This window comes from Centrocercus urophasianus, unplaced genomic scaffold (assembly GCF_019232065.1).
Source record: "Centrocercus urophasianus isolate 14NV4802_14NV808 unplaced genomic scaffold, USGS_Curo_1.0 seq_20, whole genome shotgun sequence".
NCBI lineage: Eukaryota > Metazoa > Chordata > Aves > Galliformes > Phasianidae > Centrocercus > Centrocercus urophasianus.
In genome coordinates, this window is record NW_024884756.1 from 18,066,417 (window position 1) to 18,093,295 (window position 26,879).

The window sequence follows — 26,879 nt, forward strand, 5'->3', positions numbered from 1 at the left end:
TATTTTCAAAGAAAATCTACTTTGGAGCAAAGACCATACACCTAAGTATAATTGCTGTGGCTTGGGTGAGATTTTTTAATTTTGAGCATTCTACTGCCATAGCACCAAAGAAAGACAATGCACATGTATCTGTGATTGGTATAGTTTGCCTACTAAGATTATTCTACCTTTAAGACAGAATAATGAATACCTGAAACAATGTTTATATGTTAATACTGTCATATCGTTTCCAGTAAATAAAATTTTTAAAGTATGCAAATTTACAGTAATCAGCTATGTAAATCTTTTTGCTCAGTACAAATATATTCTAAAGGCTTTCCAAAGAAATACATTCCCATTTGCTTTTTCAAATACCTCCTTCTACTTACATTCAGATTTTAACATTACTCCCATTAGAAAGACAATATCTGAAATCTGAAATATCTGAAACGAACTAGCAATGTTAAGCAAGATATTTGTGAAATGCTTAAACATTTTTTTAATTGGCTTTTTGACATTTAAGATCTCAAAGACACTGATTCAGAGAGCATTTGTCCAAGCATCTTAAGATTACAGTTGAATTTTATGAAATTCACTATGCAGATAGTGATTTTTCTGAAACAATTGCATCAATACCTCTTATAAATGCAATTATCTATAGCAACTGCTCACTCTGAGATTTTCTTTTGCTTTTAAAGCATCTTACCAAGCATGAGGTAGGACATAGTACAGCATGGTAGGCAAGAGGATTGCTGTGGTCAATCACAGCACGGACTCTAGTCTTAATTAGAAATAGCTAGTACAATTAAAATGACAGCTGTTTTCTAGCTGGAATAGAATCATGGAATCATAAAGATTAGAAATGACCTCTAAGATTATCTAGTCTGACTATCAAACAATAGGTAAGACTATCTTAGCTGAGGCTGTTATTTCCCAGTTTAAAACAACTAAACAATTTAAAACATTACAACTTGTGTCCTACTTGCAAGTAGAACTACTGTGGAAGGTCTCATGGCTTGTTTGAGACCGGGACCTTAAGTTTATCTTCTTGTTACACTTAATTGTACCTCCTCCTTGCACTGCTGTTTTCACAAGCTAAGTTTAGGACTATAAAATGCTCAAAAATGCCATATAAGGTCACCTTCATTTCAAACAACTCTGAGGTAACAGGCCTCTCTGTGCCCTTATACTTTGGACTCTGTTCAGGAGAATTCCTGTGCTTTAAGAAAAGAATTTGCACAAACAAGCAATCTACTTGTGCTGGGAATCTGATCACGCCCAATAAATAAAGATTGCATTTTCTCACTGGTGGCTCCGTCTGCTTTCAGAATAAATCAAGGTTTGTGTTTATACACAAAGAGAAAAACATACACTCCCATTTAGACAAACTATTTTTAAGTAAGGAGAGCAACAGAGGACTTTCAAAGAAAAAACACAGCACAACACGTTTGGCTATTACACAGACCACTTCTGTCTCCTCAGAATGATATACTTTTAATCTTCACAGAAAAAGAATTTAGATAAATGAGACAGAATAGGGAGTATTTTCAGAAAATGAAAGCTCAAACACCTGATGAACTCATTTTAAATTTCCTGTTTGGAGTGGTAAATCTGTAAGGATCACCTGTGTGGTAACACCCTCCAGAGTAACTTTTTGGGAATATTTTCTCCTTTGCCCACAATGACACTTATTGAACAGTGTACAGTACTGCCTAAGTTGGGCAACAGCCTTCACCCCCATCAAGCACTAACGCATTTTGTTATATGCTTGCCCTGCAACAGAGCAATAACCAATAATTACTTTTACATGTTTCTTCCAAGCCAGCACAGCTATATTCACCAAACTGCATTTTCTGATCACTTTACCAGAAAGAGAGGAAAAAAAATAGAAGTGCAACATGAAAATAAACCACCGACATTGCAAGGCAGATATTCAAAATGGGTCACTGATGAGTAGAAGTCTAGCTTGAAACAAGGCTGGGTCCTAATTTCCATTAGTTTTCAGAATATGAAAGATAAAATCAAAGGGCATATTGCATATTCTGACTTTTACAACTACAGTGCAAGTTTCAATACCTCAGCTTCAAAATAGAGCTAGAGACACAGCAGACTGCATAATTCAGAACATCTCAGAACCCTGGCAAATTCCTCTGCCTCTCAAAATTTCAGCACTGCAGCCAAGCATGAGGAGCAAGTCACAAAACAAACATCATCAAGAAATATGTCCTTTTCTTCCACATGAGAATGTCCATGGTAAGAGAGTACCATGCTCTCACACATTTAAAATGTCTGTGTTAGCGTTAAGAGTTATGCCATCCTCTGGTCAATGTAGAAATACTAATAGCTTTTTACAAACCTATTTCCTATTCATTTAGGACAATCTCAGTCATATGTACTTTTAAGCCAAAGTTACATTGGGAGATCTCCATGAATCACTTCTTTCTTATTTATCATTTCAAATATTCTCTCTACTTATTTCTTCTAAGAAAATATCACAACTCAGCCTCTGGAAATTATTTATCTCTGCAATATTTTGGTTCTTTCACTACTACATTTTTGTGACTAGAATGACTCACTTCTGGCTCAATTATTAGTGTTGACTGGACCCTCTCTCCATCCTAAAAACAGAAACAGGCAGAGTGTGTTGTTGGAATCCTTGGCATTGTTGCTAGCCCTTCCCCACTACCCCGGCAGAGCCAAGGGGAAATCCTGGGCAGCACTGAGCCAGCTCCTGGAGCCCTGTTCCACCACAGCACATGCATGCACATAACTTCCACTGCACACAGTTTGGTCACAGTGTTCAGTTTTTCTGTGACCCAGTAAAAATCCTCTTGAAGTGAAAAGAACTTTCATTTCTGCATTGATTACAGGGTGTCAAGATCTTTGTGAAAATTTGATGGTCTAGTTTTCCTTGTCCATTCTACTGACCAGAGTGAGTAACCTACGATATCAGAAAGCTGGATAAGATGCAAACTAGTGCACTTGATAAATACACTGACAAATACGGAAACACATAAACTCATGTCAACCATTTTGTCTTTCGAGAGAGAGCCCCCCCTCATCCCCCCCACTGAGGCCTCAAGAAGAATGAGCTGCCTATCCTCCACTTTGAGTGTAATCCTACATATAAAGACTCCCTCCTTTAGCAAACAACACTGCTTCAAAACTGTGCAAGAGACCAGTGCAGAACCCTACCACATTCCTTTCTCTGTCTTTGTGTTCCAGGTTCATGGAACTACCACCATGATGACAGAAGAATTCAATATGAATGTGTAGCATAGCAGAGTGATGTTTCATTATGAAAAATCAGTCTCCACATCATTTGGACAACCCTGTTGTCAGCTTTCTGTTTGGTGAAATACAACTCATGCAGCACAGTCTCACATTATAAAACCATGTGTATTGCATACACGTGTTCTTCTTTCAAAAGTAATATTTGCTATTTCACTTGGTTCTCACAATAGGTTCAGAAATACTTTGTACTTGAAAATATACCTTATACAGTAAGACTGAACACAGATTGCATAGGGTGTGAAACCATTGAGTACCTCAACACAAGCTGTGCTTTTAAGAAGTTGTTATTATTCAGCAGGTTTAATTCTCCAACAGTCATTCATGGAAGCAAGATTTATATGATCATTTGAGTATCTTCACACTTTACTGAGAAATTCCTTCCACGCTTACTCTTTTACACATACATGTTTCTGAAATAGTTCGGATTAATGTTGCACTTATCTCTTTTTCAATCGGCATCCTTCTGTGACTTCATATTCTCTGAAGTCTTTCTGAATTACTAGGCACTGGCTTAGAATCAGATGTTTTTAAGGCTGTAAGGCTGTAATTCTGCCAATTTTACTGTCTATAATTGTTTAATTTCAGATACAATGTCACTGATGTCAAGGAGACTAGTTGCAGGGTAATGTACAATATCCATTGGCAGTAAGGATGACAGATTTGGGTCCTGACTGCTTTCCTCAAGAGGGTTTACTGCAATGAAGATATTTTCATTTGACGGGTTTATTGTTTTAGATGTAATAATTTACGATACTAATGCACTCATCCCCTGCAGTCCCACACTATGGATTCAAAATCCATATGGACTGAAGTTCATCAAGAAAGTATAATGGATTTCTCAACATGCTGTGTTTACATACCACTTTGTTTTCAGCATGGAAAACACATTATGCCTGTGCAGAAGACTAAAAACATTGACTTTGTTATCTTGTATAACAGAAGGATCTCCAGAAATGTACCTGTCTTCTTAATTTATCATAATTAATCTTCTTTAATTTATAAATTGTTCAATCGAACGTTATAAAGTTTAAAGACATTAACTGCAGGATTAGGGATATCCAGACAAACATTTGAGAACTGACAAGATGAAAGGTGTCCCATTAAATATATAAATAGAAAAATTAATATACAACACAAAATTATAAACAATTCATTTTCAGTAATAAGCTGGGAATTCATGTATTATCATTCTATTTTGATGCTAGTCACAGGTATCACATTATCAATCTGCTTCATCTTAATCTGTGGAAGGCATTCTGTGATACAGTATTAATATTTGCTTCCAGGAATTAGCAAAAACTTAATGATTACAATGACAGAGAAAAGTATTTCGATAGGTATTGATTTCATATAGAATAAATATTGATTACAACAGAATAAATGATAAATCGATTAAAATTCAACAACTGTCATAATGCTTTATCTCAAGTTCTTAAACTATTAGTGACCATGGCATAAATAATGTATAAGCAAATGATAAGAAACCAGATTGCATAGATTTTAGAGTTACTGTAGATGTTCCTGTGTTCCTGACTAAATCATAGTGAGTATAAACAAACACGTTGTCTTTCTTTCTGTCAAACATGAGAGATTTCATCACTGTCTTCCACTTGTGAGGCTGGAAGACAGAGGAAAGCTGAAGTTCTTGAAAGGTATTTCAGGATTATTAATCATGTTTTCAATAGAAATCATTTTTCAGAAATCTCCATATCTCTCCTCTGTAACTCAGGTAATTAAGAGTTCTTAAAAAATTCCAGTTTGAAAATATGTAGAAGAAAGTTGTTTCCTTAATATTTCCTGGCTTCCAATGGATTGTTAATAAATATATAAAGAAGTCACATGCTGACCATGTGCAGCTTATAAACGGTAAATGAATGATTATTGTTACTCTGTTTTCCTTACCTCCTTTTTTAGGATGTCTTAAGGGACTTGACTGATGGTCTGTGATTGACTGAGATTGGCTAATTAATTGTGAATCACTCATTTTGAACGCATTTTTTACAGTAAAGGAAGAAGCAGCAATCTCACCCCAATCCTTCTGGAATAAAGAAAGCTGTTTTAGGCATTCAAGAAACATGCTGATTTCACTCTGCCATGATAACTTGTAGCTGTGATCTCACAGAGAGCAACTTTGTATTCTTCACAACTCTTTGAGAAATGACTAATGTGAGATTAAAGTTACACAAGATTCTTGTGGCTTTCAGCACTACTGGCTTAGCATCCATGTCACAAACATTTGTTTATTTTTCCATTTAACTTATTTATCCCCTTTCCTCATGCAGTTAAATCGTAGCATGCACTGTATGCTGATTTCCTCTCATAGTTAATTTGTATCTTTAGAAAAAAGCTATAGGAAGGTATTAATCTGCTTAACATTTCTAAGTACATCATCCAAGGGATTTTGTTTTTTTAATCTTACATATGCTCAGCAGAGTTACTGGCAAAAACTGTACATTTTCTCCATTTCATCCTTTCAACATCAAATGGTAAGCAGCAAAAATTGGATCAGACTTCAAAGACTATGCTGTGCTCCAAGTCACAGAGCGACTCCTCCATTTCACATATTGAATTCGAGCAGGATATCAAAGTGCTACCAAAGAACCTCAGGTCCTTACTAAAAAAGAGGCTCTAACATCTGTAGAAAGTGAAGTGCACAGACAAATCACCTCAGGGAGCTGCTAGCATTTATTCTCAGCAGCAAATTTCCAGCCTTTTGATTCTCTTATTCGCTGTACCTCCCTGTCTTTCTACAGAACTAAAGTTCTTAGCAAGCAGGCTTTTGTCTCAAAGACTTCAAAACATTACTAACGGTTTCATGTTCAGATGGTGATGCCAAGCAGCCATGAATACACTGCAGAACTGAGGACTCAGGAATTTGAAGTTACAATGCAACGCTATTTTAGAATACAAACTTAGCAGTACCTTTTTTGTTTGTTTGTCAAGAAAATCAGGCACGACAGGAGAAGACTGGTTACTTGTTTGCTGCCTAAAAGCAAGATTAAAAAAAAAGGTAGTTTAAATATTGTAATTTCTTCATTCTCATAAAAGGCTCACTGGCATTGTTGATGCTCTTCCCCTTTCCCCCTCCCCCAGACACTAACTATGCACATATGATCAACTCAGAGAAAACACAGACCGGTCCCATTTCCTTTTATAAGGAAGTGCATGTTATTAAACACGGTAACTGGCTATGAGCAATAAATTTGTCATTAAAAAAATGTGGATATGTGTATGTGAAAAGTGAGTTTATGAGGATTCTATGAGATTGAAGTAACTTCTTAAAATTAATTTTACAAGATTTAACGTGAGATATTTTTTTCCTTTAGAGGCTGTGAAGAGCCGTTTTTCACACAGAAATTCAAACTTGTTCTCTCAGGAAATTTGACAAAGAAGGAAGAAGTGAGACAAATGGCTTCATGCTCCCCTAAAACTGTTTGGGTTAAGTAACAGTTCTTACATTAACTTTGTCTGTACCTTTTATTATTTGACCATACAAATATTAAAGGTCAATTTCTCCTCTCATTAAAGCTAATAGAAGTATCATAAAATCTTCTGTAAGCTCTGCTGCTTGTTGGCAGACCTTTGAAGTAAATAGATCTTCTCAATCCTAAATTCTATCCAGAAAAAAACTTTGCTCCAGAATCTTTAGTCATGCAAAATCAAAAAAATATTCTACCAATTTCTTTCAAGAGATAACAAAACTGAGGTTTGTAAAGATTATTTGATAAGCTCACGGTCCTATAACTGGGATTAAAAGCAAGACTTTCTATTTGTCAAAACTTGCCTCAGCCATTACATCATTAATCACCAGTACTGTCACAATCTTTCTGAAAATACAGTCAACTGCAGTTGTATTTCAATGGAAACACATGGAATGTAAGCCTCAGTCATAGATTTCAGATTATGACATACATCATATATTTTTTTTCATGGATAGCAAAAGGCTTTTTCAGGCAGTAAGCTTTTTCAGTTTAACTTCTATTTATTACAACTGAACACCTTTCCGCCTTTTCAGTCACAGTGGGAAGAGGAAATAAGAAGGACAAAAATTGCTCTACTGAGTAAAAGAAAATACAATTTATGTTACCTCAAATTTCATTTTTGTCATTACTTATACGCTGAATATAAAAGACTCATATAAAAATAGAACAACACATTGAACTCTGAAAAACTGTCTGGACACATGCTCAATTTACCTTTTAAAATGTGGCTTCTAAAAACACTTCAAACTGAAATGACATGACCGAGGACTTGAAACATTCTAGACTATTAGCTATTGGATATGAAAACAGTGCATCACCACATGCATGCATCAGCTGATATGTTTATTCTAGAATATCCACAGAGCTTACTGAAATATTTAAAGCCTTATATTGCAATAGAGTTTAGGCTTTTAGATCAATTTTGTCTGAATGTGTTATGAAAGCTTGAGGGGTTGCTTGAATTGTTTCAGACTTGATCACACCAATAAAGACAGTATCACAGTAGTCAAAAAGCTATTTTGGTTGAGCAGAAATAATAGGAAGTATCCATGGACATGGACAGAGCAAACATCAAGTTTTTCTGGAATGTTGAAATTTTGTGAATGAAGTTTGGATTTGCTTGTTGGGTTTGAGGCTTTTTTTTTCCATTATTCACTGACGTTATGAAAGTAAAGGAAAATATTCTGACTAAGCTGTAATTCATATTTAATGTTGTTTTCCTAAGGATGGAGGGATCCATTTTGAAAACACACTCTAATTTGTACTGGGACACTTCTTATACTGAAAAGAATAAAAATTTTTGAGGACTGTATTTGGCCTTGCATTTGAACATGTAGCACATTGTCTGTAAAGTTCTTTTTTGCTGTTTCACCCGTATGTATTCTCTTATACTTAAATAACTACTTAGCAGGATTATTTAGATAACTCGCTGATTTCTTTCAAAATTACTCAAGCATTTATTGAGATGATTCTTCTCCACCTCCCCACACTGCGGAAAATATACCCAATATAATCTAGAAATAATGAACAAACCTCAATTATTTCTATAAGGATGTCAAAATCAAAATCTGCTCTAGATCTGCTCATCTATATGATTATCTTCTCATATAATCAGTATGTTGTAAATGGACCAAATTGCAAAATAGAAACAAATCATGATCTAAATTCAATATTTCTGGTTTTGGGGTGTTTTCGATCTGGATCTAAATTTGCAGCTTGGATTAATCTCTACATTCTATAAATAATCTAGAGTTTAGTATGGTTTTGCCAGCACTTCTGCTTTGCAAAAGCTATAGCTTTATCCAAATGTTTAAAACATGAAGGTTAAGTTCAGCAATTTGCCTTCTCTACATCATAAGCTAACAAAAATCAACCTCTGGAATTTTGATGCCTTAGAATCTTGATTTTCTATCAGGATCCCAATGACATCATGTTTTTCACAACCAACCAGAAAGCCACATGATGTGTAATTCTGCATTTCTACATGATAAACTCTGCAAGAGAACCTTTGGGGATCTTCAGGAATGCATCAGTAATGTGCAGTAGTAAGAACAGCCAGTAGTTTCCTGTGTTGTATTGTATGATCCTTACTTTCTTTATCTATGGTCAAACTGCAACAGCATGTATGCTTAAATTCTGTCCACAGACAAGCCTTCTATGACTTTTGTTGGGTTCCATTAGAGTTACAGAAGCATTGGAGAAGATGCAAAAGTCTTTAAGTCCTGAGTACTTTTAATGGTACATTAAAATAACTGAATTGAAATAAAATACAAGTTCTTGCTCAAGAACATACTAACGGAGATCAGATCATTGACCCCATAAACTCAGTGGCAAATAGGAAATTACATAGAACCAGAGAGCACTTGTTTTCACTTGGTAGAAGATAATGCAGAGATACGGATGCTGTTTCCAGAGATTAATTCAAATTAAGACAATTCATATGCAACATAAATGCAGTTAAGCATCAGCTAGTTCATATGAGTGATTGGGTGTTGGTGGTTAACATCTGAAAATGTGGCACCTGAGGATGTGCGGGATATTTTCAGGTATCTTTGATGAAACTATTTTCACCATGGTGAAAAAAAATTTTCACTTGCCACATTTGAAAGACAGCAGTGTTTGGGTCAAACAGATGACCCAAATGTCAGCACATTTACCTGGAAAGTTCACAAGAGATCCAGCTTCGTGTGCCTGGTTTTAATCAGGGAAAACAGAAATTTGCTGCTGAATATTCACCTAAACTGTCATACCCATGTAGTTTTTCCACTTTATCATCCTACCTCAATTGTCTAAGTCTCATCTGAATGTAAAGAGTTTTACTAAAATAAAAACTGTATGAGGACACACATGCTGACCAGTCAAAGCTTTGACTAGCTAAGTAGAGAAATCTGTAGGAGAAAAGTCACAACGATTGTGAGTCAAGAAAAGTAATATTGATATATTGATGTCCATCCAAGTGCCATTTTCCTCTAAGCACTTCGAAATTCATAACATAGCATTTTTTTAGTGTTTTATACACATTATAGTACTGGAAGTTTTTTTTTTTCTTTTTTTTTTCTTTCTTAATAGATCTTTGAAAAAGTAACAGGCTGTTATATATCCTGTGCATACAACAGAAAAGATCTTTATGTGATTTTCCTTTTGTATCCTGAACACTTTTCAGCTCCTTTCATATTTTTCAAAACTACTAACTAGAAAGCAAAAAAAATGAAAAGAAATGAAATGAAATGCAAAGAATATTTTATTATTCAGCAAATCAGTTCAATGGTATGTGAAGCCACATACCAGTGAGGTTGCCTCGTCTAGAGATAGATTACAAGGTGCTGTGTTAAACATCTGCACTATTATTCACCACTATTTCTTACAAGTTTTTTATATGACTGAACAGCCATGCACTAAAACACAAAACCCCCAAACAGCTACCTGTAGAAGAGAGCCTTGATTTATGGGAAGGAAGTTATCAGATTTAGTCCTAAGATTCTGAACATCACCTGTGAAATGCTCAACATTTTCAAGTCTCACTGAAGTCACTGGAACCTGAGGCCACTGCAGGGAAATTGTATAGGATTAGGCAAATAAGCTGGAAAATTTGTTGGGTTTAAACTGAGAATTGCCAGTAGTAGTTGCAATTTAGCAGCTCCAGGCAAAAAAGGTACGAGTTTTATTACCTGATTGTGTACAGCAATCAGGAGTGCATGCAAGAACTGAATAGCGAATGTTTTTTATGTGGGCATCTTCAACCCAAATATTTAAAGGCATTTAAACACTGATTTCAATATAAATTCATTGTCTGAATACCTTTGGAAATCTGTATCTTTGTGCTCCATAAAGCCCAAATTCACCTCAACAGCTACAGATCCATAAAATGCTAATGAGCCTCAAGGGATGTACAGTTGAGAAAACTGTATCTAATCCACAAAGATACATTAGGAAAGCAACCAGGAATTCCAGAAACAATCTAATGTAGAACGGGAAGAAAATATACAAAACAGATGAAGAAAAATTTGAAGAGGTTGTGAGCCTCCAAACAAGTTCAGGTGAAAGCTTCAAAACACTGAATAAGACAAAATACTTATTTACATTGTATTTTAGTTTTAATTTGGGTTGCCAGACAGAATTGACAACAGACAGGTTATAGGCTCTGTCTTAATGCCATTGGTGCAGACTGGAGAGCAAATAGCTATGAGTAGTTCTAAAGAGATCACAAGATAGTTCCCCTCTTAAATACCTAACAGACAGAAGCTGCTGCACACACATGAAGGGAAAGCAGAATCACAAAACATGTTGACTCTGTAAGCTGTGAGGAGACCGAAGGACAGAGATATGACAGTAAGCTGTAGTGTGTCCATTCTTTTCCCTGAATAACATTACCAAAAAACTATACATACTTTTTTTTTTTTTTTTTTTTTTTTTTGTCTTTTTCCACCAGCCTGAGCCTTGTTTATTTATTCATTTATTTATTCTGAAATCAGACTACTGCAAGGGAGACACTCTGGACTATTATTAACCTGAAAGGATGCAGGTGATTACACCTGGACAAAATCATTTCATGCATTGAAGCATTTAGCAGACGTTATTCAATATAAAAAAAACGAAGTTCACACGGAAATTATGTAACTCAGTATTCTGAAAATACGCAGAGAAAGCTGAAATGCTTTCTCAGAGGAAGAGTCAGTGTAATTAAAAAAATCATAACAACAACAACAACAAAAACAACAAAGCAACCTTCTCAATGGATTAATAGTATCTAGTTGCATTCAAGCAAGTCACTGATTTCATCAAAGAACTCATAAGAGGTGTAGCAGGACCTGCATTTGTGTGCTGTGTAGAAAGACTATAAATTAACAGAAATAAGAACTGGGATAAGAACTGAGATTTCCTGATGTCTATTCCTCAGCAGGGGGCATCTCATAGCTCTTAGTCACCAAGATCTGCTGATCAAAGGGATTCCTTCAGCCAGCACCTCTCCTACAACACTGTAGGAGAGACAGACAAATAATAGGTGGAGCAGTTCCCTTCTATATGCAAGAAAGAGCAGGGCAATATTTGACTGAAATGACTCCTCTAGTAAGGAAGATCAAAATATTTTTCCTCTACAAAGGAGGCACCACTATTAAGGTTTACAGCATGTGTAGTCTGTCAGTGACTTGGCCATCTCCTTTTTGCAAGTCTTTTCCCTCATTACAACTCTGCATGGAGCTCTACAGACACAAAAGGGTACACTTCTACTCTCGAAAATCATGCATTGCAGCCAGTTCTGAAATGCTGTCTGTGGTTAGGGGTATTGTGTGTACTTCTGAGAAGACATCAATCCAGGGCAAACAGTACTTCAAATAAATCTCACTTCTTTACCTGGGAGAATACTGAAATGACTATGCTGGTGGGGGGAATGCTTAACCTACAGGTGATCATCTTCAGAAAATGGCAAGCTCCTTAAGCGCCAGCTGAGTCATAATGACATGTCTGCTCCTTTCAGATTTTACTGTGTGCAAAATCACTTCTGTAGATAACAGACAGGAAAGGATTCAACTCACCAGTGCTCTTCACAGTCAATATCAGAAGTAGAGCAGCTGCTCATACGTTGAGAATCTGCTACACAGCCAGTGCTCTTCTTCAGTCTTGGGTAGTTTTTGCGAACAATATAACCCCTGAAAGCTAAAAAATATAGTCACGAATCAGAGAAAAACTCTGCAGAACCTGAAACACAGACTGGCATTTGTCTCTGGAGTCCAGAGCTGAATGCTCTACTACTGGAACATCTAAAATCTGGATTAATGTTGTATGGGATGTAGGATATGGGTTGTGGGACACAGAGCAACCTCATGCAGGATTAAAATAACAGTGTAGGTAACATTGGAAAAGCAGGAGGTGGAATAAATAGAGAACATAGTAAAGAATAAATTGAGAACGAAGAAGTTGACAAAAAGATCATCTCATGCCTGATATTTTGTAAAAACAGCAAAAGTGTTCCCTACACAAAAGAGGAAAAAATGCAGTACTTGGAACCTGTCATTATTACAAAATTATGGAATCATTTTTTATTCATTTTTCCTTCCATTTAATGACGCTTAGAAACTTAACTCAGCATTCATCTTTTCTTTTTGCATAAGGAAAAGATAGAGGAAAAAAATAAAGCTATCCTGATCTTAGCTGCTACTCTTTCCATAGGATGTAATGTAATCAATCCCTTCTTCTCTATTTTAATTCGTGTTAATGACTTTCTTTCCAGCCATCACAAAAATGTGCATTTCTGCACTTTTATGTGCAATATACAAAAAAAAAAAAAGCATCCTAACCATTCAAGCTGTGGTATGCAATGCACCATAACAATCTAACATTTTCAATGCTACTGATGTTTCCAGTGTAAGAAGCAGCAAAATTTGCCTTTTAATGAGGGATTACTCAAATAAATAACCATTCCCTTTACAGAAGGCATGACAGAAGCTGGGCCTGCTGAGGTGTTGTTCTGAATACAGAGCTCAGGTACCATGAGGCTGAGCAACTTTCCACCCTTAATAATGAGACTGGAAAAGTCTGCCTATCTGGCAGAGATGAGGCGAGCGCTCTCTTGCCCCATGTGATCAGGCTTCCAATTCTTAACTATCCCCCACTGACCAGACAAGGAACCTACTCTGCTATTGGCAGCAAAGACAGCTGGCTGGCAGCCACCTTTCTGCAGCTCAAACACGCTGAGCAACAGTCAGTATATGGACTACTGTAAAGATAAAGATGCACTGAAATAAATGAACTAGTAAGATAGGCATCATTTTTCTCTCTAGTAATTTCTCAGCTTTCAGCAGTTGCTTTGCAAGTGTGTGTATAAAACCACCCCCATACCTCTATGATTTTTTCTGCCAGATACTTACTAATGACAGTATAACTATTTTTTGTCTTTCCCTCATTCACTACGCACAATCCACTTTATTTCATTTTGCAAACTTCATTTTTACTCTGAATTCTGTTTTCATAAATAATTTCAGGATCAAATCCTCTTCAACGGAAACCTGTCTTAAGCTGGCTTCTAACATTCTTCTAGAATATCTCTGATCTTACAGGTAAATGACTGTGCTTATCCTGCTTTCCCATTGACTCACAGGACAACTGAAGTAGAAGGGTAAACAAACATTTTTCTGTCTCACAAGCTTCATCGAGAATTAGTAGAACTGCATCTTTTCAACATTTATTAACTGGATCCATAACGTTTCAAAGGAAATGCATATGCAGAGAATTCTACTGGGGGAGCCAGAGAGGTTGGGAAGCTGTTCCATCATGGCAATTTGCATTACTGACTGGTGCTGGTTTTGACACTAAGCACTTGGCTCAAAGAGTGTGAAATTAGCAGACTCATGTTGCTAGTGCTCCACGAACAATCACTGCATCACTGAAGAAGAATGATTACCAGCTGTCACCTCATTTTCACCTTATGCATTCTATATTCCAAACTTTACAGCAACAGTATCTCTAACCCTGATCTTTACATAACCAATGATAGCAGGACCTAAACTCAAAGCAACTTAGGAACACAGGAATTTTAGAACTTTTATCTTAATCGTTAACCTATTAGAGCTAAGCATTTTCTGTGACACCGCTGAGGACACGACTTTTTACACTAATTTTGACTCAAAGTGATCACTCTGCCAGTTCCAGCATGCAGCAAACAAAGAACATATTTACCACAGGGAGCCTGAGATTTGGCATACTGCAGTTAAAAATCTTTATTTTAAGGTCTAAGCACTGAGGAATTTTACATTGCATGCAAAGTTACACAATTCCAAATAGCAAAAATCCAGGCATTTTCCCTCTTATTCCTATTGGAAATATACAGTTACAGACTGAGTTGTGAAGCACAATGTAGAAAGATCAAAGCTAAATAATCATAGGTCTGTACCTGAGGCACGAAGAAAGGAGATGAAGTACTATTTTAAAACAGCAGAGGGATTCATTCTCAGTTGTAAGAAATCTTGTTAAAAAAATATTTCTATATACACATATTTTTAAGATATAACTTAAAATAGTACATAAGAACAACTTTCGAACAGAAAGCTCATGTTTGCTAAATAGAAGGTGTCATGATTGTTTGTAATCAGAAATTGATTTGCTACAAACAGCATATGACCTTCTTAATTTGCCTAGATAAAAGAGCATTCAGCAGCTTAACTACCAACATCTGAGGTGATTTGGAGCCCATAAATCTGATTTTTTGCTTCATGCCAAATTAATTCCACTGAACAGTAAAAAAGATAGGAAGTCATGTCCTTTGCTGAGTCCCATGAATACTTCCCCTCTTTCACCTCTCAGTCTGGATGGATCTTGGGTGATGAATGCTTAGTAGCAGGAAAAATAACTGATGTCCTATATTCTCTGGCAGAAGCATTACAAGAAAGCAGGCCTCGTTACTGATGCACATCATCACTTTGATGGATTTTAATTTTTGTGCATTGCACTAAAAAGTTCTATCTCGAGACTTGGTGAAAAAAAAGAAGTGTGGATGACTCTGAAACTGATTATCAACATCAGTAATGACAAGAAAGAAGTATCCCCAGGTCTCTTGTCCCTTCCTGATTTTACCAAGTGTATGAATGGACAGAAGAAAAAAAAAGAAATACAAAAAAAAGTAGAATTATTCACACAAATATTAGCTCAGAGACAGAGATAAAATACAAGACCTCATCCTTCAAAAAACTGTTAAGGCCATCTCACTTTTGTTAACACGCTCCCTGCATATGAGCAGCAGGTTTTTAATGGTTGCTTGGTGTACTAGAAGTGAAGACTGACTGAATTGCCTAAGCTGGTACAGAACATAAGGAGACAGAGAAGTAAAGTTAAGTAAGGCTGTGCAGCCTCTAAAAATACATCTGAATGTGAAATCAAGGTAATACAATGACTCAGCTTAGCTACCATTAAAAGAAACGTATCTCTTCAGAGGTTCTTATCCTGAAAATGCTGCTAAAGGGAAGATGAATGACACAAAATAAAGCTTTATCTGTTACTTACTGCTTGTTGTTTTCAGGAATGATAAAAAATAGATGCATTTCTAGATATAATAATGATGTGCTTAGCAGTATTTGGAACATTTTAATCACATAATTCATATAACTTTACAAGATTACTTGCTGAATACATGTAGACACACATACATACAAATTGACAGAAAAAATAGGGTTTTCAAGAAATGTTTCCTTTGCTGAAAAAAATCCTGAAGGTAAAATTTTAATTAAAAACTTACAGTTATTATAAATATGAAATAGTGCATTCCAGCTGTTCTCAAGCATTTAAAATAATAATAATAATAATAATAAAAATAAATTTCACCTGAAGCCCAGGAAAGATATGCAATTAGTGAGATACGCAAACACTGCATGGGAAGAAGTTATAGAAAGCATTTTGCAAAATGTTTTTTTCACCTTATTTCCTTCTGAACATACACCCCCTTTTTTTAAAAAAAAAAACAAACAACTTTTTTTTAGCTTAAAAAAAAAAAAGGAAAAGAAAAGAAAAAAGAAAAAAAAAGAAAAATAAAGAGTTGGGTTCTGCTCTTTTTTCTTGAGTTCTTGATCAAGAATTTTCCAATACAATGTGACATATGGTGAGTGTGTGAGCACGTGTTGGAGGAGGAGATGGTGGCTCAATGGATTAGTCATTTGCCTTTCACCTCTGGAAGCATAGTTAAACTCAGTCCTGACCAGAGTTGCACAGTATATTCCAGATGGCTAAAGTGGGCCTAATTAAAATGAATTCAGTGATGTCACCTCAGATCTAAGTGAATTGTATGCACCACTCATTTGGCATTTTGGCAACATTACCTCACAAATGAAATAAACAGGATTAAAATCCTCCTTTAAGACTTTAGGGACAAGGGTCACTCCACATAGAAATACGTGTTTTCTTAACTAGACTACGTATCGTTGTAATTCTATTATCTGTTTGTTATATGTATTGTTTTCTTTTTAATTCTAATTAATGCTTCCCTGTAATACAAAGAAACATTAAATGAGACTTGCATGTGAGACACACCAGTAGAGCAACATTTCAGTCAGATGATTCAATGGTCATACACTGATTTACACCAGGTGTGAATCAGGCAAAAAAAAATTTCTAAAATAATTTTAATAAAATCTTTTTCATTTTGCGTAGACATAAATCCAAAGAATTTAAATCCCAATTACAAAGAAATACTTACACCAAAGTGCAAAGAGTTACTAATGTGAAAACTTTACATGAAATAATTCTTCACAGCTCCTCTCCAAATTAAAAACTGCCTCAACAATACAGTTCGGGAAAGCTGGACGGAGGAAATAAGAAAGGACTTGTGTAACCTGTGTACCATTTCTCATCTCATAAACTCTGTACATTCTGAAAATCTGTAGTGTGGATATGCTGAAGTAAGGCAGCTTTTTCTTCCTCGGCTGATTTAAATTCACAAATATTTTGTCTACTAGCTAGAGTGTTTCCCTTATCTGAAATAATGACCATTTTTTTGTGTAATATTATACACTCAGGAAATGTATCCCCAAGTATATTGTGAAGGGTTTTTTTTTCTAAGTTTGTTTTTTCTTTCAACATTTCATCAATGGATAGCAAACTGCTGGGCCCACAGAGATCTCCAGACCACCAGCTCATGTATTTGAAAGGCATCTGTTTATTTTTAAAATGCAAATGTAGCCTACCTCAAAGACTGACTTGCAAGAAATGAACAATCTGAACAAGTCAAGAGGTTTCCAATCAGGAGCTGTGTTCCTCCTTTATATCAGGCTATGATCACTTGCTGTCAAAACCACTTAAACAATATCCTGGAATCTGAATGAAGTCCCCCCACAATTAAAATGAGCAGGATAATCCTGCAAGAATTATTCAGGCAAATCATTTTTCACACAGTTTAAAGTAATGATAAGGTCATTTACAAAAGAAATCAGCGCCTTTGAAATGCTGACTTGTAGACAGAGGACTGCCTGGAGGAGGGCCATAGATAACAGTGAAGACTGGCCTCCTAACACTACCCTCGCAGTCTTTGGAACTGATTCTGATGAAGAGAAGGCCCAATAAGGTTAATACCCCTACTTTGATCTCTGTCAAAGCGTACCAGCAAGAATTAATTTACATTTCAGATGAAAAAGGTTGACAGCATGAAAAGGCATCTTGTTTCTGGTATGTGAATGTGCTGTAATAGATCGGGAATTCTGAAAGGAAGTTCTGAGGAAGCTAAAGGGATAAGCCGAGCGGCTGCTTTTATTGGGAAAGAGATGAAAGGAAAACAAATTTCAATATGTGCTGTTCTGTAAAAACATGTAAGCCAAATGCTTCCTAAATTTCAAGGCCTGCTTGAAGGCTGAGGATGGGGGAGGGAGAGGAGAGGGAAGTACATTTATTTTAATTATACGGTTTTGCTAATGTCTGGATGACAAATGCAAACAATATATCTCTCTGCCTGAAATGATTCATTTTTTTTTTTAAAAAAAAGCAAAGGTGATCATACTCCTTTTTACTGAAAAGCTGCCTTGAAATACACACTAACATTATAAGATGTGCAGGGAAGGCAGAGATTTGGGCTTGCTTTTGTTCCCATGTCACTAAGCACTTTGGCAGTGTAATGTAAACAAGAGAAGGATGTCTGTGTATTTTAAAAGCAGGAAAATGGCCGCCATTCACAAGCATGAGCTTTGATTATAAACACTGAATGACTAACATGTAGAGAAGAAAAAATGGTGCAAGAAGAATTTTCAAATATGAGGTCCTAGATATAGATTTCCAAAGGCAGAGAGAAACATGCTGGGGACTATTATTATTATTATACCTCACTGAGTGCAGTGCCAAAGACAGGAGAAGCAGCCAGGGTAATTAATACAGAGGTGCATGTGTCACTCTTAACCCTACAGTCCTAGTGCTCATTTACCCAGACTGATCACTGAAACTGTCAAGTGCCAGGTTACAAAGGAAGGCAGTGTGTCTGTTGGTTGGAAGAGCACTAATAGCATTCCTCCAGCATTAGGCCCTGAGGACAGAAATGTCCAAATACCAGGATATGTGTACAATCCCACTGCCTCTGCTCTGCCGTGTTCAATGCAGCATCTCAGAGATGACAGGAAGGAACAAAGCTCTGAATCTATTCCATGTGTGTAAACAGCAGAATCAGTTGCATTTTCTAAAGCACTGGTAATATGCATGGACCTCCTACATGCCTAAGAAAGCTAGCTGAATAAAATTCTAAGGCCAAGTATTCCCTATAGCCTCTAAGTAATATTGCTACACACGAGCTTCCAATGAAATCTGAGATAACTCTCCTCTTAAAAACTGTTAATAGTGGGAAAGTGAAGGGTCAACCATTTCACTTTCTTTTTTATGACAAAATGCCGTCATAAAAGTCAGGAAATCCTAGTGCAGGTATGGACAAGCATAAATTTAGTGAATACTCCAGAAAGCAGTTGCATGTGGTTCTTTAAAATCTGGTCATGAATAAAACAAATGAGAACACAAAGGAGAGGAAGAAGGGGAGAGAACACTCATGCAGTTCCTCAGTGCTTGCAGTAATAGGGAAAAGAAAATCTCCTTAACTGTTCTCCATATAATATAATGATCTGCATTTAACACTAGAGCTATAGTTTATGATTATACATAACAGTATGCACACTAAGCTATAAATTACTATTTTAACCTAATGATAATCTGTTCCTTTCTGTAACCAGATTGGTATTCTTCTGTTTTCTGCTCAAAGTCATTCTGAAGCTTATTTTCAGAGTAGGAAACTTAAAAGAAAAAAAAAGTTGCATTTAGTGGGAATGGCTTACGAAGAGAACAAAGCGAAGGAATATTTGTAACTACTCCATTTCAGATTGATTTTAGGTTGTATGACACAAAATAGAGAGGTTACAAAGCTTAAGGACCTATGATAGCAGAGGCAGCTGGTAAAATAAAGGTGGTGCCATGATTTATCTGTAAACACATTAGCTACAGCTGATTTTTGATCAGGTATAGTCTCTCACCTGGGGTTGGACAGAAAAGGTGTGTTACACTGCATCATATGGGGGCTGCTTCACTCTGGCAGCATGTGAAAACTTCACTGAGTTTGCAGCAGTGGTTCTTAGATTTCTATGCCATATGGTACCCTGCTCTCTACTAGAGACCTGCACAGCCCTATGGGCCTGTTCCTCCAACAATCTCTTTAAAGTTCATTCAAATTCATATTGATACGGCAGCATAGGAGTCTGGCAGAGAGTCACAGATTGGCCAAAGCTAGCAAACTCAGCAGGCAATTGAAAGGGAAACTTGGCTATCTGCCAAGATCGGTACTTGACAAAGAGAGAAATGCATGTCCAGTGCCTCCAATCCACACTTACAGTCAAACAAATTCAGTACTTCATTCCAGCTCTGCACAAGACTGAGTCAGACTGATTGTGCTGAGAAGAATCTTAAAGAATTAACAGCTTTTATTTGGTATGTTCCAGAAAGGTACTCAGAAAAATCTCAGAAAAAGTGTCATAACTGTCACAGATGTCATTTGATAGTGAAGAACAAGTGACGAGAAGCAATGCTTTTGACAGATTTCATTTGAACTGTACGTATTTCTCTTTGTTATAAACACTGACACATGAAATCACCCACAGGCAGAATAGGTATTGGCAACTAAAATAATGTTTTAATTACCTGCTTGAATATGTATAGCAGCATTATTTCTTCTGTTCCTTATTTCCTTGTACTTCCTGCGAGCTTCATATCCTCTCCAAGCTAAAAATACAAAACCATGTGCTGGAAATTACATTTATTTAAGGAAGTGCTACAGAGTCTACAGAGTTAGAGATGTGCTGAAACTTTCGTCCCTCCTGCCACAACCACTCCAGCCCCCACCTCCAGCACCTCCTCCTCACCCACCCACATGTTGAACTCTGAGTTCATGACTGTAGTACTCTCATTCCTGCAACTTCAAATACTGCTTTACTCATCCAAATTTTAATTGTCACCATGTGCTCACTGATGTCCTAATCCAAAAGGCAAAGGTGCATTATAATTGTGCATCATCAGTCAGCACAAGAACTCCCCTTCTCACACAACTTCCCAAATTCGATATAAAAAAGCCTGCTAGATTACTGGCAATCAGCCTTTTGGGCCCATCCCATTATGTTATCTGTAAGTATGGTGCACATAAGAAGGCAAAGGGAGAAAAGAGGGAGGAGAGCCAAGATACTGCATGTATGTGCTGCAAGCTAGTGTAGACACACCTAACAATATTTTCCATTTATGTACAGGCATCACATCCAAAATATTAAAATATTTTAAATAATTACATTAATGAAAGCTAAGGTAACACCCTAGAAGTAAATCAGTAATATTTTCATCAATTAGCTGGAGAGAAAAGTACCTCCTGTTATTTCGATTTCATATAAACTATTATCAATGAATAAATATTATACACATATATTTAACATCTTGAAATGCCAAATTACTCAGTGAAGTAGGAAATGTGAATATTTACCTGACTGTATGGTAACAGCACTATTTTCTCTTTTTTCTTTGGCTTTCTTGTATCTTCTTGCTCCAAGCCATCCCTTGATATAAGCCTGCATGACCACCACCCTCCCTATAACTTCTCGCAGGAACAAATTTAACTGCTCTATATGGTAATACTTTAGAAAAACCTGAAATGGAACAACAAATTCAGTATTATACACAGGTAGCAACACAACCGATTGTATTTTGCCTTTTTGGAAGCCTTGTATTAGCCTACTTCCGAGCACTTTTTCTGGGAAAGCTCATAAAATACTAGCTGCCTTTTTTTTTTTTTTTTTTTTTTTTAGCAATTTTGTGAATTAAATAATTTGCTTTCAGTGTGCTGAGGGAGCTTCATTATTCCATTGAATACGATCACTTATTCAAAAAAAAAATAAACCACTTATTTTTGCCCTTAAGAAAGTAAAAAGTAACTGATGAGAGAGAAGCTTTCACGTATCAATAGTTTTAAAACACAGACTTTCTTGACAGTTGGGGGATAAACCTTGGACTACATTTGTTTTAGACAATACTGTCTAACAACACTGCTTTAAGAGGCAAATACTACGGGTAGTTACACACACTTTATCTCTTTGTTTTTCCTTTGTGCACAATAAAACAACTCAGGATACAACATAACTTTCTTTTCACAGAAGTCAGCCAGACCATTTTAAGCCACCATCAAAGGCTCTTCTATCAAAGAACCAGAAAAATCTCATCTGAAACTCCACAGATAATGTACTAACCAGACCCACAGAACAGGCCAGAGTGTAAAGTTTCAGTCATGTCATGATTAATAGAAGGATCTTCAAGACACTATCACAGCAGGCACTGACAGATGTACCATCTTTATCAAGGCAGCCACGTGCAGAGTGCATTTTGGGGAGGTACCCAATGCACCTTTTCTGCGGTAGCACAAACTCATCTGGATTGGAAGGACACCTCTGTAACCTAGAAGGCTAACTAACTGGAACAAATTCCTTGCTCTCTTGTTAATTCACTCAGTACTTTGCAAAAACACTGTCAGATAAGCTTTGCTACAGGGACGCTATCCTGGAGAAAACATTAGCATTCTCTACCTTAGTTTTTCCAAGAATCCAGTTTTCTAGTTTAGCTTTCTCCAAAATGGTCAGACAGTTTTCTCTGCTGCCAAGGGGAGACTCATGTGCCTTGAAAGCAAGGTAGTAATACCTACAAAGCAAAATGACAAAGAAAAAGTTGACTTGGTAACAAAACATACTTCCACTGCTACTCTGTAGCTCAGAGATAAAACTCCAGAATTAACGGAAATATTTCTAAGATACATTATTTATGACCTGAAGTCTGTTTCTCATGAAAAATGACCTTAAAGTCTATTTCATCAGTAGAATCTTGCGGTATGTTAGTGCATAATCAATGAATACACGGATGTTATAATTATGAAATATACCAGAGAGTTTGGCTAAAGAGGTCATTATACCAAAAGAGAATAGATAGAGTGGTTGCTCATGTCCTGGGCTTGCTGAAAAATTCCAAAGGAAGAATCTCCAGAAGAGATCCTTCCCCAGTGGCAGTCAGCTCCTAAATGGGTCTAGAAGAGGTGCAGCCAAGCTCCACCCCTTCCTGCAGCACAGGTGAATTGCCTTCACCTGTGCTCCATGGCTGACTCAGTGCTCACCTCAGATAATCAATAAGAGGTTCAGGTCGTGATTCAGCAGTTCCCATACAGTTAGCTACTGGTATTGGCCATTTTTCACAAAGAAGTATAAGTGGCCTTGATATTAATTGGGAAACAGGGATACACGTAAGAAGACCAATGACTCTTGAGCTTGTAACAAGACCACCCTGTCAACAGCACTTAAGTAATATTCATTTTCAGTATTTCAAACAGAAAAACTGCAGATTCTCGGTCTGTGAAGAAAAAGGCCAGCACTAGTACGGCAGGCAGCACACAGTCTCTATCAGTGATACTGACTGATCATATATGCTGAGAGGCTGCTACCATGTGCAAAGAATAAAGACAGTTTACAGGAAAAACAATTCTCGTATTAATCTTAATTTACAGACAGCAGAATCTTCAGACTGCTTGACATCTGAATTTCGTGTTTCTGGGAAAAGGTTGTATATATGCACAATTAAAACAACTGGCACTGCTATCTTATTGGCAAGGATCATATTAGTGCTGGTAGTTAAACAAAACTAGTAGCTATTTTAAAGAGAAAAATAAAATGAACTACTCTTCATTTAAATTAAACCATTTTTGATCGGCACAAGGATTTCTATGGTTATGTAAGTCTTTAGGCATTTTGCCTTTTTTCTGTTTGATTGGGATAATCAGTCAATGGGAATTATTATGATAACTCCAGTGGCCTTCAGATCAGGCCCATGGTAAACAACCTTGACTTTCGTTTTGTCTGTGATCCCAAAAAGAACAGCTTGAGAATTATGTGAAATAAAATTACGGTGCAAAAAGACAAAAAGATAACTAAAAAGAGATGCATACTTGTTTGAACTGAATAGACATGAGAAATGACTGTAACAAGCCGTGGTTGTAAAGCCACCATTTGTTCATGAAGAACAGTTTTATAGTATTCAAGTTATTCTATTTGCAAACAATCATGTTACATAACAGCAAGAACACTGGCTAGCTAGTTTACAAGATCAAGGTTATTTTAGCACAAGTACACAGTTAGATAGTAGCAACTGCCACCTCACCTCTCATTTATGAACCATCTGAACCATCATGTTTCTTCTTTAAGTTTCACTTCTGCAGGAGCTACTCTGTTTACATTGCTCTTGAAAGGAATTGGCAGGTTCAGCAAACTAATCTCCTAATTACTAGAATGGGGAAGAACCATCACATAGTCCTTAGAATAAAGAAAGGAATCTGACCCGTGAATCTCACAGATTCCTCTTGTAGCCACATAAAGGCAAGAAAAAATTCTACCTCATACTGCAAAAAAAAAAAAAAAAAAATACTGAGAAGCAATTATAAAGAATGGAACAGTGCAAGTTTGTGGGTTTGTTTTTTTTTTTTTTATCAGGGGAATATGATTTTCAAATATTAGCTCCAGTTAATCTCTAGAGATTAGCTCCAGTTGTCACAAGAAAGAAAAAAGAACCACTAAAATAGTCAATAAAGATCAAAGGGGAACCAAATGATGTCTGAAGGCACTGGAATCTGTCCTGAACTGGAGAGATAGATATTCACCAACTGGAGACACTGCCCACTCTGAATAATGATAAGAGATTACGTGTTACTGAGTTAAGGTTTTTTAATGTAGTCATTTTATCAGTAAGATGGTATTGCAAATTATTTAGCCAAGTCTTTCAAAGTGCCAACAGTCATGGCATTTAGCAGGTATGGAGAAACGTTACAGATTTAAAAGAAAAAATGCCCATTTCCTCTACTTTACTACTAAACTTAATGATACATGATTTCACAAGACAGCATTCTGACTTGCACTGATAGAACTCAGATATAAAATATACATATCCCAAACAATTTGTCATAGTTTGCAGTTTCAACATGCGCTTGACAGACATGTCAGAGAAGTTGCATCAGTAGTAAATTGCTGATTGCTACATAAACTAGTTCAGATTAGTCTTGGCATTTATATGTATGTGTAACTTAAGTGGCTTGTTTCTTTTCCTAGAGGGAAGGAAACCTTCAAGTCTATGCTATTATCAGCTTTTCACATGTTCACGCGTCTTTTAAGACATGTAGCTGGGAATTTTAAAATCATTGAACAATATTCAGATAGCACAGGTGCAATAAAATAGTTGGAGAACTCCACAATTTTTAAATTTTACAATCTTATCAGTGACAAGCAAATGCTTTGTTTTCTAACACTGCCTGTTTTCATGCCTAAGTCACTAACTACAAACACACAAGTAATTTGATTTGTGCTTAGGATAACTGTATCACAACATAGCATGTGCCATGTAGGGTCATCTAGTATGTGCCATGTAGGGTCATCTAATTTATGAAATTTAAGATCTTTGTATGGCAACAAAACAAGTGCAATATTTTGGAGAAAGATAAAATGTTTCACCTTAATGCATCTGGTGAAAGTTTGCAAATATTATACATGGTGAAACGGTAGTGAAATTTCTACTTGTGCAGCCAAAGCTTTGGGCAACATACAATTACAACTCTGTTCATTTTGATTTACTGGCCTAAGAACGTCTCTATCATACTTCCATTCTGCTGTACAGAGATCACAAAAAGAGCGAACTCTATTTACATGATTTTATCAAGGGAAGAAACTAAATCCTTAAATGCAGAAATGTAGGGCTAGAAATCACACGCACTTCCACATGAGAATAAAGATTCACAACTTAGTTTTTTTATCTGCATATTTGCTTTTGTTCTAGCAGACAATGCAGCAGTCCAAAACACTTTGTCTATATTAAGCCAATACTTTTATTTCTGTTTTTTAAAATTAAGTTTATAATTTTTCATTCATTGTAACATAGGCATGGAAGGTCTTAATGAGCAATGAGAAATTTAGGACTTCTGAAAAACAAAACCAACAGGTAATTTAATTGTAGCAGACACTACTTACATATTCAGACATTCAAAATATTTTGTCTTAAATGCACAAAAATACTCATGGAGTATTCCACATATGCTGTGGAATCTTCTACCTTGAAGTATTTTGAATTGGAAATGAAGAAACAGTTTTACCCTCTGTTTAGGAAATAAATACAAGACTGAAAGAAAGACTTAAATAGACAAGAAAGAATGATAGTCTCGCTCCCAGGGCAGCTTGCTAAACTGGCTGTAGGTTAAAGTAATGCTGTGCCTGGTCTATACATAAGGTACCATCTAAATGGGATCTTTGCACTACATCACTGCATTTAAATAGAATAAGAACCACAAAGGCTATTACAAACCATTTTGCATGAGATTGGAGACATACTCCAGTATGTTGGTAAGATTTTCTTCTTTGGATGCAAATGGTTACTCTTACTACTGAAGATCTGAGTGATGACAGAAAAATGATCACCTAGGCTGAAATTAAGAAACTGTAGCATTCCCATGTAACTGGTACTACTGTTTTAAGTACAACATGGTTCTATTTGTTTTGAATTAAAGACAGTAAATTCCTAAGTGCCATACGGATGCAAAACCACATTTCTTTTAAATTATCCATCCTGCTTGAACATTTCCTACGTATACTCAACTATATGTACCCTAAAAGCATTTGACTGATCACATTCTCAGCAGCAGTGAGTAAAAGAGAAATAATTTCACCTCAAAAGAACTGATTTCTCAGCAGATGAAACCTGTTTGAAATTATACATTTCTTAACCATTGGTTCTTATATTGCTCTACAAAGGATCCTGCATGGATGTTAATATTCTCATGCAAAACATATATTACAGCAGGATTAACTTGGACTTAAGAGTAATTAGAGACAAAAGGAAGTTCATTAAAAGTTGAATTTATCCCCAGATGAACAAATACAAAGCTGGGACATGCATAGTTAAAGTTAAAAACATCCAAGTGTACTGAGACACAGAAAACATCAGATTGCTGCTGTGTGTTAATTGTCTGACTTATGTAAGGTTTTACCTTAGACAAACAGATTGTAAATGGTTCAATTTCTCTCCTCTCCAATCTTTAGGGCTGAATTGTGGAAAAGATCAATAAATAGCACT

At 36.2% G+C, this 26,879-nt stretch overlaps 1 protein-coding gene across 1 annotated transcript in view; it reads right to left on the bottom strand.

The window, feature by feature from the left end:
- Nucleotides 1-26,879, bottom strand: part of MYO3B (myosin IIIB) — a 164,418-nt gene that overhangs the window by 35,611 nt on the left and 101,928 nt on the right. Inside the window, exons 25-30 of the mRNA XM_042822356.1 lie at nucleotides 22,313-22,424; nucleotides 21,220-21,382; nucleotides 20,394-20,474; nucleotides 12,290-12,410; nucleotides 6,196-6,259; nucleotides 5,176-5,311 (exon numbers count right to left, since the gene is read on the bottom strand). Coding sequence (XP_042678290.1) covers nucleotides 5,176-5,311; nucleotides 6,196-6,259; nucleotides 12,290-12,410; nucleotides 20,394-20,474; nucleotides 21,220-21,382; nucleotides 22,313-22,424 — 677 coding nt within the window. The remainder of the gene's footprint in view (nucleotides 1-5,175; nucleotides 5,312-6,195; nucleotides 6,260-12,289; nucleotides 12,411-20,393; nucleotides 20,475-21,219; nucleotides 21,383-22,312; nucleotides 22,425-26,879) is intronic.